Source organism: Ictalurus furcatus, chromosome 10, assembly GCF_023375685.1.
Source record: "Ictalurus furcatus strain D&B chromosome 10, Billie_1.0, whole genome shotgun sequence".
NCBI lineage: Eukaryota > Metazoa > Chordata > Actinopteri > Siluriformes > Ictaluridae > Ictalurus > Ictalurus furcatus.
In genome coordinates, this window is record NC_071264.1 from 886,633 (window position 1) to 898,839 (window position 12,207).

The window sequence follows — 12,207 nt, forward strand, 5'->3', positions numbered from 1 at the left end:
AGAGAGAATATCCCAAAAATAGGGAAGAAGATTCAAAGATAAGGGTCATGTCTACAATTATTAAATTACAAAACAATTATCATGGACGGGACAAAAGGGATGATGGATGAAATGTATGTATGATGTAATAGCTCTTGCCCAGAAATCCGCTTCTAGAAAACTGCCGTTCCCGAGTTTGGACACACGGGGGCAGTCAAGCTCCATCCAGCACAACGCCGCCCGAAACAGAAGGTAGGTTTGGGCTATTTTACAGACACAGTTCATTACTGTGCATTGTATTGTTCGGACATAACCACAATTAACGGCTCATCTATAAAAACAAACATTATGTAACATACTCCAAGGACTATATTTATCATGAAAATGCAAATAAATAACCAACCTTTTTCTAATGTCGATAGTATTATTATTATGTTCCTTCTCCCTCTGCTACCACGTTCTAATACTTAAACTGCCCAAGAAAGAAAGTTTGCTGTTTTCTGAGACGATGAAGTTGGCTCTTAAAAGAGCCTTTGTGGGTGTTAGACGAGATGTGGTTTAAGCGCGTTCTCGCGAATACGGCGGGCCAGCTGAAATAATCCTTGGGCATGATAGTTCACTCTCTTGGCGTGGATAGCGCACAGGTTGGTGTCCTCGAACAGACCGACCAGGTATGCCTCGCTCGCCCTCCCTGCAGGGCCATGACGGCCGAGCTCTGGAAACGCAAGTCGGTCTTTGAAGTCCTGAGCGATTTCTCTCACCAGGCGCTGGAAGGGCAGCTTGCGATGAGCAGCTCAGTAGACTTCTGATAACGGCGGATCTCCCTCAGAGCCACGGTGCCAGGCCTGTAACGGTGAGGCTTCTTCACGCCGCCGGTAGCCGGCGCGCTCTTGCGGGCAGCCTTAGTGGCGAGCTGCTTCCTTGGGCCTTTGCCACGGTGGATTTACGGGCGGTCTGCTTGGTTCTTGCCATAGTGTCGAGCTCTGTACTTCACGGATAGAAAAACAGAATAAACGGCGCGCTCGAACGCGGCCTTTTTAAGCCATAACGCCGCCCTGCGCTGATTGGGCGTCTCGAACGCGCTCGTCTGCTATTCGATAGAATGTTTTACGTCACCTTTGACTATTGGACCGTCTTCTCTGCCACCGTTCGAAACACAAGACGCCCGCCACAATTCTATTCTATTGGCGCTCTCTCTAACACAAATGCTTTGTTCATTAGGAACACACACAACGCCGTCACAAACCATTTTCACTCCTCAGACTTCATTTAACCAGCACGCTAACTGCTATTGTTCTGTATAGTCATTATTTAAATATGGTATCAAATCATGACTACAAAATTACCAAGTCCTTTTTTATTTATAAATATGCTGTCTTAGAAGTGCACTTTCACCCCTTAGATTTCATTTAAGCAACAGGCTAACTACCACTATTATTATTATTATTACTTACTTTACGTTAATTACATAATTATAGTAAAGTATAACGCTTCTGTTTTCATTTCAAACGTGCTGACTTTCTAGTGCACACTTTCAGTAGAAAACGGGTGTAAAATTGCACTTTTGAAGCAGAGATGGTGGCTCTTAAAAGAGCCTTTGGGTACTGACAAAGCAGCAGTGGACGAGTTTACTTGGTCTTAACGGCCTTCTCGGTCTTTTTAGGCAGAAGCACAGCCTGAATGTTTGGCAGCACACCACCCTGAGCGATGGTCACTCCGCGAGCAGTTTGTTCAGCTCCTCGTCGTTACGCACGGCGAGCTGCAAGTGGCGGGGAATGATACGGGTCTTCTTGTTGTCACGGGCGGCGTTACCGGCCAACTCCAGGATCTCAGCGGTCAGATACTCCAACACTGCGGCCAGGTAGACCGGAGCGCCGGCACCGACGCGCTCGGCATAGTTGCCTTTACGCAGAAGCCTGTGCACACGTCCCACGGGGAACTGAAGTCCAGCCCTGGATGAACGAGTCTTGGCCTTAGCTCTAGCCTTTCCGCCGGTTTTTCCTCTGCCACTCATCTTGATGCTCAGATCTGTTCTAACAACAACTCCGAAATGAACGTTACACCCCGAGCTCTCCGTGATATAGACAAAACGGCACTCTCTTATTCGCTAAGAACGCAGTGGCACATTAGCCAATCACAAACAGGCCGTCGAATTCCAGCGTCACCCCTCCCACCCTGTTTTGTGCGTGTGTGTGAATGTGAGAGAGAGAGCGAGCGCGCGAATGAAAACAGACAGAAGGGAATATTCATACAAAAGCACGAAGTAACAACTACATACTGAATTTATTTATTCTTATCATTAACATTGATTTATTATGTATCAATATGTTATCCTACATATTCTGTGATCGTTTTGGAGATCAGGAATGACGTTAAGGAATCACGATCAGGATTCTATTCTACTGTACTAAATCAGTATCAGCTTGTGGTTATGTATACATATGTAGCAGATATGTGTATCCATACTATTGTATGTTTCTAACGTGTACTGCTTTGATTCCATAAAGCTTGACTGAACATGAATTGTCGCTCTTTAAAGGAAAATATGGGTGGCTCTTAAAAGAGCCGTTTAAGGAACAAAAGCATGAAAGACACAAACGTCTTTACTTCTTTTTGGGTGCTGCCTTCTTCTCGCTTTGTCGCTTTAGGCTTTGCGGTCTTGGGCTTGACAGCTTTCGCTTTCTTGGGGCTCTTGGCTGCCTTTTTAGGGGTCGCGGGCTTTTTCGCCTCTTTCGGGCTCTTGGTGGCTTTCTTTGCGGCGGCTGTAGGCTTCTTCGCCTTCTTAGGAGACTTTTTGCCGCGGCGGCGGGTTTCTTGGCTGCTACCTTCTTGGGCTTCTTAGTAGCGGCGGGCTTTTTCGCTTTGGGCGCGGCTTTCTTCACGGGCTTCTTGGCTTCGGTCTGCTTCTTGTTCAGCTTGAAAGAGCCAGACGCGCCGGTCCCTTTGGTCTGCACCAGAGTGCCTTTAGTCACGAGACCCTTAACGGCGATCTTGACGCGAGAGTTGTTCTTCTCCACATCATATCCGCCGGCAGCCAGCGCTTTCTTCAGAGCAGCGAGAGACACGCCACTCCTCTCCTTAGACGAGGAAACGGCTTTGACGATCAGCTCGCCGATGCTAGGGCCGGCTTTTTTTGTTCTCGAAGCTGCTTTCTTCTTGGGCGCTTTGGCCGGCGCGGCGGCGGGAGCGGGTGCGATTTCTGCCATCTCTCTTTGAACTAACGTAGAATACACGAGTCGTACGCTGTACGTTAGTGTGTAACACAGGATCTCCCTCCCCGCGCGGCCGGGGGGCTGGTCTTAAAAACAGATATGAGAGCGTTGTAGACTCAACTCGGGCGCCGCTGAATGAATGCACGGACGCGGCGCGCGCTCAGATGTGTTTTTCTCATGGCATTTCTCGGTGAAAATCCCACTCGCAAGACGAGATTCAACACGTTGAAGCACACGCTGAGCGAGGACGGGCTTTCTCGTTTCTCCCGTGGCCCGGCCCGCCGGCTAGAGAGCAACAGTCTCGCGCAGCGCACATGAAAAGGCGCGGCGCGCGTTGTACTCAAGCCGGCGGGCTGCGCATTTGGTGCGATGTGGTGTGTAAAACGGGCGAAAAGCAGGCACGGCCGTCGTGTCGTGCGTTCTGCCGAGTTAGAAGAGGAGCCTTGTGAACGAGCCTGATGTCTTTGCAGCTTGTGTCGAGTGGTGTGTGTAGTATCGGAAGCAGAGCGCGTTGGGGGCCGTGTAAAGCACAGCGCGCGTGACTATAGGCTCCGCTATAGCCTTGTGTGTGTGTGTGTGTGTTTCCATGCTGCTAGAACATTCTTTTCAATGTCTATGTGCTACTAGAACATTCTTTGAATGACTTTGTACTAATGTCACATTAGTTCGAATGACTAGGTGCTACTGTGACATTAGTTCAAATGACTACGTGCTACTGCAACAGTTAGAACAGAGATGCCCAAACTACGGCCTGTTGGCCAAAGTTGGCCCGTGGTGACTTGATTTGGCCCGCCATGCCATATGTGAGAACTGGGGAAGGGGAAATTTAATTGATGCTGATCTTCATTTCTAATTTAACATTTTTTTATTTTATTTTTGAGCTACAAAATGTAAATTGAAATTAAATGTAGAGAATAAGAATTAGAATTTTATTTAATGTACATGCATACTTCAAGGCCAGCATGCATTGCGACAGTCAACAAACAGGTAATAATGGAGAGATCCAGGCACTGGCACACAGACAAGAGGAAATTTTAAAAAGATTTGGCAAGTTGACTTTTTATTTACTGAAATCAATTCAAAGGCAGTGTGTCTAGTTTGCAAGCAGTCAGTTGCTGTTTTGAAAGAGTACAAAATCCGTCATTATGAAACAAAACGTTCTTCAGCTTTCTCAAAGGACAGCGGCGAGGCATGAAAAGACAGAAGGCTAACGAGCTGCTTGCTAAACTTCGATCTGAGCAGAGCGCGCTGCTACATCCTTCATCAGCTCAAGAAAGTGCCACACGGGCCAGCTATCAGATTTCCTGTATTTTACATCAAGAACAGCTATGTGCCCAATCCATCGGGCTTGTGGATGTGATGCGTGACGTCGTCAAAATTGTGAATGATATACGCTCCAAGGCGCTCTCTCTCACCTGCAGTTCAAGGTACTGTTGGATGAGATGGATGTGCTATATGGTGATGTGTTGTACCACCAGGAGGTTAGATGGCTGAACAGAAGAAAAGTTCTCAGGAGATTTTTTGATCTGCGTGATGAGATCAGAGCTTTTCAGGAAAGCAAGATTGGTAGTATTCAAGTGCCCATGGATAAGAAATGGTTTTCTGACCTGGCTTTCCTGGTGGACGTCACAGAGCTGCTCAATGTTTTAAATGTTCAGCTCCAGGGAAAAGACCAGATTATCACCCAGCATTTTTATCACGTCAGAGCCTTCAAACAAAAACTACTGCTGCTCAGAAGACATCTCTCAGCAGCTAATATTCACCATAGTTTTATGTGCAGTTATTGTTATTATTAATACTTATATTTAGTTAACATTTATATCCAGTGGTGTCAGCTTTGGGTTTTTTTGTTAATCAAGCTGATAAATTTTGTGTCAAAGTTCTCTTAAATGATCATGATTTAATTTCCTTGTTTTGTCAGTTATTTATTCTATTTTCCTCCCTCTCTCTTCTTTCACTCCCCATCTCACACTGTTCCTCTCTCTCATCTCCACATCCAGGAAATGTAGCCCATTTTCCCTGTTTTAGAGAGGCAGGCATGATGAAAGAGAAGGTACCTGAGTATGATGCTGTTCTCAGCAACCTTTTCCAGGAGTTTGACAGTCGCTTTGAGGACTTCAGACACAATGCTTCTGACTTTGAGTGGTTTGTTCAACCCTTCACCATCAGTGTGGACACAGTCAGTGATGATCTACAGATGGAACCAATTGAGCTTCAGTGTGATTCAGAACTCAAACACAAGTTCAGGTCCCTTCCCTTGACAGATTTCTACAAACGTGTCCCCACAAACAGGTACAAGTGATGCTGTCTCTGTTTGGCAGTACCTACCACTGTGAACAGACTTTCAGTCTGATGAACTTAAACAAGTGTAAACTGAGATGCAAACTAACTGACTCTCACCACCATAATATCCTGACTTTGACAGTAAGTCCACTGCATCCCAATTTGGAAAAATGTTTGAAAAATAAGGACCAGCTTCATGTGTCTCATTAGAGGTCACTGATATTGCAGGCATGTGGCTGTATTGCTTATACCTTGAATAGTTGTATTAGGTATTGAACATGTATTATAAATGGGATTGGTTCTATGTTTTAATTATACTATAAGTTTCATTGAACTATAGAACTCTGAAAATAAAACTGCATTAGTGAAGCAGATACAGACTAACATTTTCTATTAATTTATTTATTTCTAAATATTACGAAATGATAAATGAGAACCATGGCAACTTTAATTTTAATATAATACAGTTTGGTATAATGCAACATTTAGTTTTGGCCCACAGCCCTCAATCAAGTTTGATTTTTGGCCCTTCACAGGAAAAAGTTTGGGCACCCCTGATTTAGAATTTAGAAAAACCATTTTCAACTACTTCCTGTTGCTACAATCTTAATACGAATAACTTTGTGCTGCTAAAGTCCCATTATGCATTGCTCAGATTATACAACCCCGAGAAACCGTGCTACAACCCTGTTGAGATTTACTCATCTCTGCATTTAGCAGACTGCTAGAATTACCCAAAAGCCTGAACATCCGCGGGAGTGCAGCGCTTCAGAAGTCCCCCTCCCCCTCACACACACACACACACACACACACACACACACACACACACACACACACAGCGTGAGAGGAAAAGCGAAAAAGAGGAGCTTGCTCTTTGTATGAAAAGTGGGTGGCTCTTAAAAGAGCCGTTGGGTTGATGAAGACGGCGGTAACGCGCTTTACTTGGAGCTGGTATACTTGGTGACGGCCTTTGTACCCTCGGACACGGCGTGCTTGGCCAGCTCGCCGGGAAGCAACAGGCGCACGGCGGTCTGGATCTCCCTGGAGGTGATGGTGGAGCGCTTGTTGTAGTGAGCCAGACGAGAAGACTCACCCGCGATGCGCTCAAAAATATCATTCACGAAGGAGTTCATGATGCCCATGGCCTTGGATGAGATGCCGGTGTCAGGGTGCACCTGCTTCAGGACCTTGTATACGTAGATGGCGTAGCTCTCCTTCCTGGACTTTCTGCGCTTCTTGCCTCCTTTGCCGGCCGTCTTGGTCACGGCTTTCTTTGATCCCTTCTTGGGCGCGGTCTTAGATGGATCTGGCATAACGCTGCTTCTCGAATAAACGAACAGAGAATGACTGGCGCCCGCCTCGCGCCCGCTCTATTTACAGACCCACATGCTAATGACGTCCAGACAAGACACCTTTTTTTGATTGGCCAAAATTCGATATCTCCTCCTGCATGGCACCTCCTACTGCTCCTCCCTCCTCCGCTACGCATTGTTTCCCTTCCCGCCGTTGTACTTTCGGTGCAACGTGCACTATGAAAAAACAATTGGCTTGAAAAAATTTATATATATATATATATATATATATATATATATATAGAGAGAGAGAGAGAGAGAGAGAGAGAGAGAAAGAGAAAGAAATGCGGAAGTAAGTTTCTACTAAAACCGTCTTGTAACTCATTTTAAACACGTTATAATATTTAATACTGTGCATATAAATGTATAAAAAAAATAAAGTGTGCAAAAAAACAAAAATAAGTTGTCTCTTTTTATGTACACAGATAGAAGTTCTTATCTATCACTTTTACTACTTGTGTAGAGCGTTTGATACCTTATGCTCGACAAAAGAAAAAAAAAACTTTGACCCCCCCCCCTTCGCTCTCTCTCTCTTATATTATATATGCATGTATGCGTGTGTATGAGAGAGAAATATAGAAGTTTCTACTAAAATCATCTAAATTGTTTTAATCAAACAAGTTACAATATTTAATACTACACATACATATATATATATATACATATACATATATATATACATATACATATACATATATACATATATATACATATACATATATACATATATATACATATACATACACATATACATACATACATACATATATATATATATATATATATATATATATAGAGAGAGAGAGAGAGAGAGAGAGAGAGTGAGGTTATTACAAAAAAAATACAAATAGATCTACCACTTATGCTACTTCTGTACAGCGTTTGATGCCTTATGCCTCACGAAAGAAAAAGCCTTTTTTTCCACACGGAACAGCTCTTTTTCTAGACCTGTGGGTGGCTCTTAAAAGAGCCGTTGTATTCGCGTCGTTCGGTGTTAGAGCGTTTAACCACCGAAGCCGTACAGAGTGCGTCCCTGGCGTTTCAGAGCGTACACCACATCCATGGCGGTCACAGTCTTTCTCTTGGCATGCTCGGTGTAGGTGACGGCGTCGCGGATCACGTTCTCCAAGAACACCTTCAGTACACCACGAGTCTCTTCATAGATCAGACCAGAAATACGCTTTACACCACCACGGCGAGCCAGACGGCGAATAGCCGGCTTGGTGATCCCTTGGATATTATCGCGAAGCACCTTGCGGTGACGCTTAGCGCCTCCTTTGCCGAGTCCCTTACCACCCTTGCCTCTGCCAGACATAACGCTGCTCTCAAAGTCAAGCCGCTCAATGAAAGTTCTCGCGCAGCGCCCACCTATTTATCCACACTCGACAGGACCTAGTTGAGAACAGGCGAGGAGGCGGGCCTAACGCCAACGGTCACACAGTAGCTCTCTTTTTCTAAAACAAACACTAGGCACTGCTTTTCACCTGCTAACGTCTTCTTCTTCCCCATTCTCTCTCTCTCTCTCTCTCTAAAAACACACACAGATACAAAACATTATTAGTATTATCAGTACTAATGTTTTGGTTCCATTAGTAGTAGTAGTAGTTGTACAACACAATAGTCAGGAACTTTGGGTAAAACATACATAGTAAAGCATACAGCCAAAACACTCATCAGAGTAAGGAGGTTAGAAAAAGCCGTCTGTGTTTGTACAACATTGACATTACTGTTTCAAACACAAGACGTTCCTTTTGAGCACGTCCTTGGACTCAAGGCCCGTATATACTACAGTCCTACGTCCACTGCAACTACATGTCGCACATAGCAGCACAAGCCTTTATTAGTAGGCCCAGCATTCAGAGGATCAGCACCAGTGTCTGTTCACTTTGAAGCAGCCCACATTCTACCACACAAGTATTTCACTAACTTACAAGCACCACAGAAAGGAATGCAAACACAACTCTCAGGCCTTGCTTTATCAGCTCTCGCAAATGCACGATATAATGGACTCTCGAAGGTCGAAATTAGCTACATTGTCTCAAACCCTCATCTCATTCTTAAAAAGTGTCACTCACAAGGAAAGCATATGCACTTCGACAGTTGTGCAAGAGAAACTAACATAACACACATCACACACAAGTAGGAATACAAAGTCAGCCTTCGCACTGTCTAATCACTGGCCTTCTCTTTTCCCATTTCCATTTTCACTATCTGTGTTACAGTCAATGTACGCACTGTGTTTGAACCTAAATGTCATGCATCAACCAAAACTGCGCCTCCAGAATGACAGCTGAGTTTAAGATTGGCAAAATATGTCGCAGCAGTTGCATTCATCAAATAAACTATGAGCAGTTAAGTAGTTCCAATGAGATAATTACAGCAATGTGTACTGTCCAATAAGCTCAAAAAGAGTTGGATTCCTCGCACACTTTAATCTACTTGGCCAATCAAACACAATTATGAACTGGGATTCTGATAGTTGTGCACCTTTAACTCACTGTGTAGAAAAATGAGGTCAGCTATATATACAACAATTTTCATTACGTATTTAATTACTTCGATTTAGGTCATTATTAGAAGTAGTAGTAGTAGTAGTAAAACACCTACAACCTACCTTCTGTTTTAGGCGGCGTCGTGTGTTGTGCTGGATGGAACATGACTGCCCTCGTGTGGCCAAACTCGGGAACGGCAATTTCCCAAAAATTGCAGTATTCTGTTATTAAGCTTTTAATGGCGGTGTTTAGAAGTCTATATTTGTAGTACTTAGCAAATAGTGGGGTAAGAAGTATTAGATGCTATGAAAATTCATGTCTCTCTCACCACTGGGGCAGAGGTGGCTTAGTGGTTAAGGCTCTGGTTTACTGATCAGAAGGTCAGGTCACCATATCATGACCCTGTGCTCTGACCCCAGCTTCCTGACATGTTGGGGTATGTGAAGAAAACAATTTCACTGTGCTCTACTGCATATGTGACCAATAAAGACTCATTATGTAGACTTATACATAACATTTTTAATTCTAAAACAGCTGCTAAACTAAATTATGTACAGATGTAAAAAATGCTAAACACATTCTCTATTTGTGTGTGTGTTTTTTTTGTACGGTATGTGTATTTCATCAGTGTTGCTATGAGCTTATTTCTTGTAGAATAATAATAATAATAACGCAGCTCATCAGTGTTATTACTGTGCATTGTCTAGTTTTCACGTATCAAGGACAATACACAGAGCTTCTGAACTGTTTAACAGCATTATTATTATTATTATTATTATTATTATTATTATTATTATTATTATTATTATTATTATTATTAGGGCTGCAACTAACGATTATTTTCATAATCGATAGTTGGCCAATTATTTTTTTGATTAATCGGATGGGGTGGAGCGAACTATCAGTACCATTTGTTTTTGTTTATTTAAAATAAAGTCCACAAACTGAGTGTAACAAATATAAACTTCACAGTATAACATTACACAACTGTTTGTACAAAACAGAAAAGAACCCAACACACACACACACACACACACACACACACACACACACACACACACACACACACACCAGAATATATATTATTAACTTAGGACTATAGTTTAATTCGGGCTTTTTGTTTTTTTTTGACCCAAAAACTGATCACAGCATTGTTTCACTGAATTATTTATAGTAAAAACACTGATTACACCTGTGACAAGTGCATATATTGCATAAAATGTCAACTGAGAGGCATTCGATTTTGGACAAAATGTAAGGGGGAAGAAGTCGGAGTGTATTTAAAAAAATAAATAAAATAAAAATAATTTCTTTAGATTTGTCAGTGTATTTTGTGAAATGATGTGGAAATGTGCTGACGTTCCTGAGTGAGTGTAAAATGCAGACAATACGAATGCGTTGTGATTTCATTTAAACTTAAAAACTTTCATTTAAAACTCGGAATGTGTGTGTGTTCGAGTCCCGGACCCAGAAGCCCAGAGAAGGACGGGTCAGAGGGAGGAGCCAGGAGAAAGAGGTCCGACCTCCTCACCGATGAGACACACTGAGATTTTACACACACACACAAACACACACACACACACACACACACACACACACATCTGTGATGGTTGTGTAACAGGAAGTCACACTGTTTCATAGTTACACAGCTTCTGATTATGTGTATAAAAGCTTGTTTCTAAAATAAACGCTTAACAGATTTAACAGGTTTGCGCCGAGTACTTGATGTGACCTCTGACCTGTCGTGGAAATTAGACAACACTCGCAGACTCGTCCTCTGAAGGTAAAAAGGTTTATTACAGAAAGATGGTTAATACAGGATAGAATAAAGCAGAATAGAATAGAGCGCTCTTAATGAGAGCGCTCTGAAGCGCTTGTACTAAACCACTACTATATATATGAAACTCAGAGCATGACATCATTCTGTGTACCGATAAGAAGCAGTTTGAGGCAGTTCAAACAGGCTTTGTTTCAGGATCTTAGAAGATGTTTAGACGAGTCTAGAACAGAAGAACATGTTTGTGTCTCTGTAAGCAGATAAACATTCTGTACTGATCTCAGTGACATCACATGGCCTTCTGAGTCGTTATCCTCACATGAGAATGAAACAGAACAAGAACAAACTTATTACAAAGTAGAAATGAATAATTTCCCTCACATTCCCCCTTTTATCATTATAAAATATGATAACTAAAATTAACAGAGAAATTACAATGCTGTAAATACATCAGAACTCCAGAATCCTTTCACGGTTCAACTGAATTCATCATGAAACAGACATAATGAAGGCGCTAAGGCTGTTTTTGCTGATATAAAGTATCCTGTCGTCAAGCAAGCTCATTTCAGGGTGAAATGAGAATCGTCCTGGTCAAAGGAAAATTTACAATAGGTGTGAAATGGAGGTCAATGGGTCGTCATAGTTAGTGTCACTGGCAGAATCTGATTCCCAGTCAGGTTTAAGATACAAGTCAGGTTGGTCATCATAGGGATCGTAATCAGTCTTTGTCAACATCAGCGTTTGGTCATTAGTAGGGATGCACCGAAATGAAAATTCTTGGCCGAAGCCAAAACCGAATATGATGAAAAACTTGGCCGAAGGCCAAACCGAACACGTTTTTTCCATTAATTTTGCCATTTTTTTCACCATTGCATAAATTAAATAGTCAAAATGTGCTTTTTACTATTTTGTCTTTGGCCAATATCCTGGCATACGGGCTTTTAACTACTAATTGTCATCCAATCTGCAGCAATAGTCTACTAGAGAACTTCATGGGCTCATGTGAGATCTAAAGAAATCACGTCGCCTTAGGCACTTAGTCCCGTCACCACAATCAGCTAAATACCAAATTTGGGTGAAAGTGTGTGCGTCATGCACTCTTTCTGCTGCAA

General features: G+C 42.7%; 3 protein-coding genes and 2 pseudogenes across 3 annotated transcripts; 1 reads left to right on the plus strand and 4 right to left on the minus strand.

Annotated features, from left to right (window-relative positions):
* Positions 1–179: 179 nt before the first annotated feature.
* On the plus strand, positions 180–6,394 carry LOC128614081 (general transcription factor II-I repeat domain-containing protein 2-like). Its single transcript, XM_053635372.1, has 3 exons — positions 180–231; positions 5,192–5,483; positions 6,130–6,394. Exons 2-3 carry the CDS (start codon positions 5,230–5,232, stop codon positions 6,200–6,202), a joined length of 327 nt encoding a protein of 108 aa, XP_053491347.1. The 5' UTR covers positions 180–231; positions 5,192–5,229; the 3' UTR covers positions 6,203–6,394.
* On the minus strand, positions 1,531–2,055 carry LOC128614073 (histone H2A-like; annotated as a pseudogene).
* LOC128614067 (histone H1-like) lies at positions 2,349–3,185 on the minus strand (annotated as a pseudogene).
* An 18-nt stretch (positions 6,395–6,412) lies between the features above and the next one.
* On the minus strand, positions 6,413–6,787 carry LOC128614079 (histone H2B-like). The gene has a single exon (XM_053635370.1). The coding sequence runs from the start codon at positions 6,785–6,787 to the stop codon at positions 6,413–6,415; it is 375 nt and encodes a 124-aa protein (XP_053491345.1).
* Positions 6,788–7,697: 910 nt separating this feature from the next.
* Positions 7,698–8,935, minus strand: LOC128614082 (histone H4). Its single transcript, XM_053635375.1, has one exon. It carries the CDS (start codon positions 8,139–8,141, stop codon positions 7,830–7,832), a length of 312 nt encoding a protein of 103 aa, XP_053491350.1. The 5' UTR covers positions 8,142–8,935; the 3' UTR covers positions 7,698–7,829.
* Between the last annotated feature and the right edge of the window lie 3,272 nt (positions 8,936–12,207).

Coding starts and splice junctions, on each gene's coding strand:
- LOC128614081 (XM_053635372.1), top strand. CDS start 5,230: ATGATGAAAGAGAAGGTACCTGAGTATGATGCTGTTCTCAGCAACCTT. Junction 5,484..6,129: donor AAACGTGTCCCCACAAACAG/GTACAAGTGATG, acceptor TGCATTGCTCAG/ATTATACAACCCCGAGAAAC.
- LOC128614079 (XM_053635370.1), bottom strand. CDS start 6,787: ATGCCAGATCCATCTAAGACCGCGCCCAAGAAGGGATCAAAGAAAGCC.
- LOC128614082 (XM_053635375.1), bottom strand. CDS start 8,141: ATGTCTGGCAGAGGCAAGGGTGGTAAGGGACTCGGCAAAGGAGGCGCT.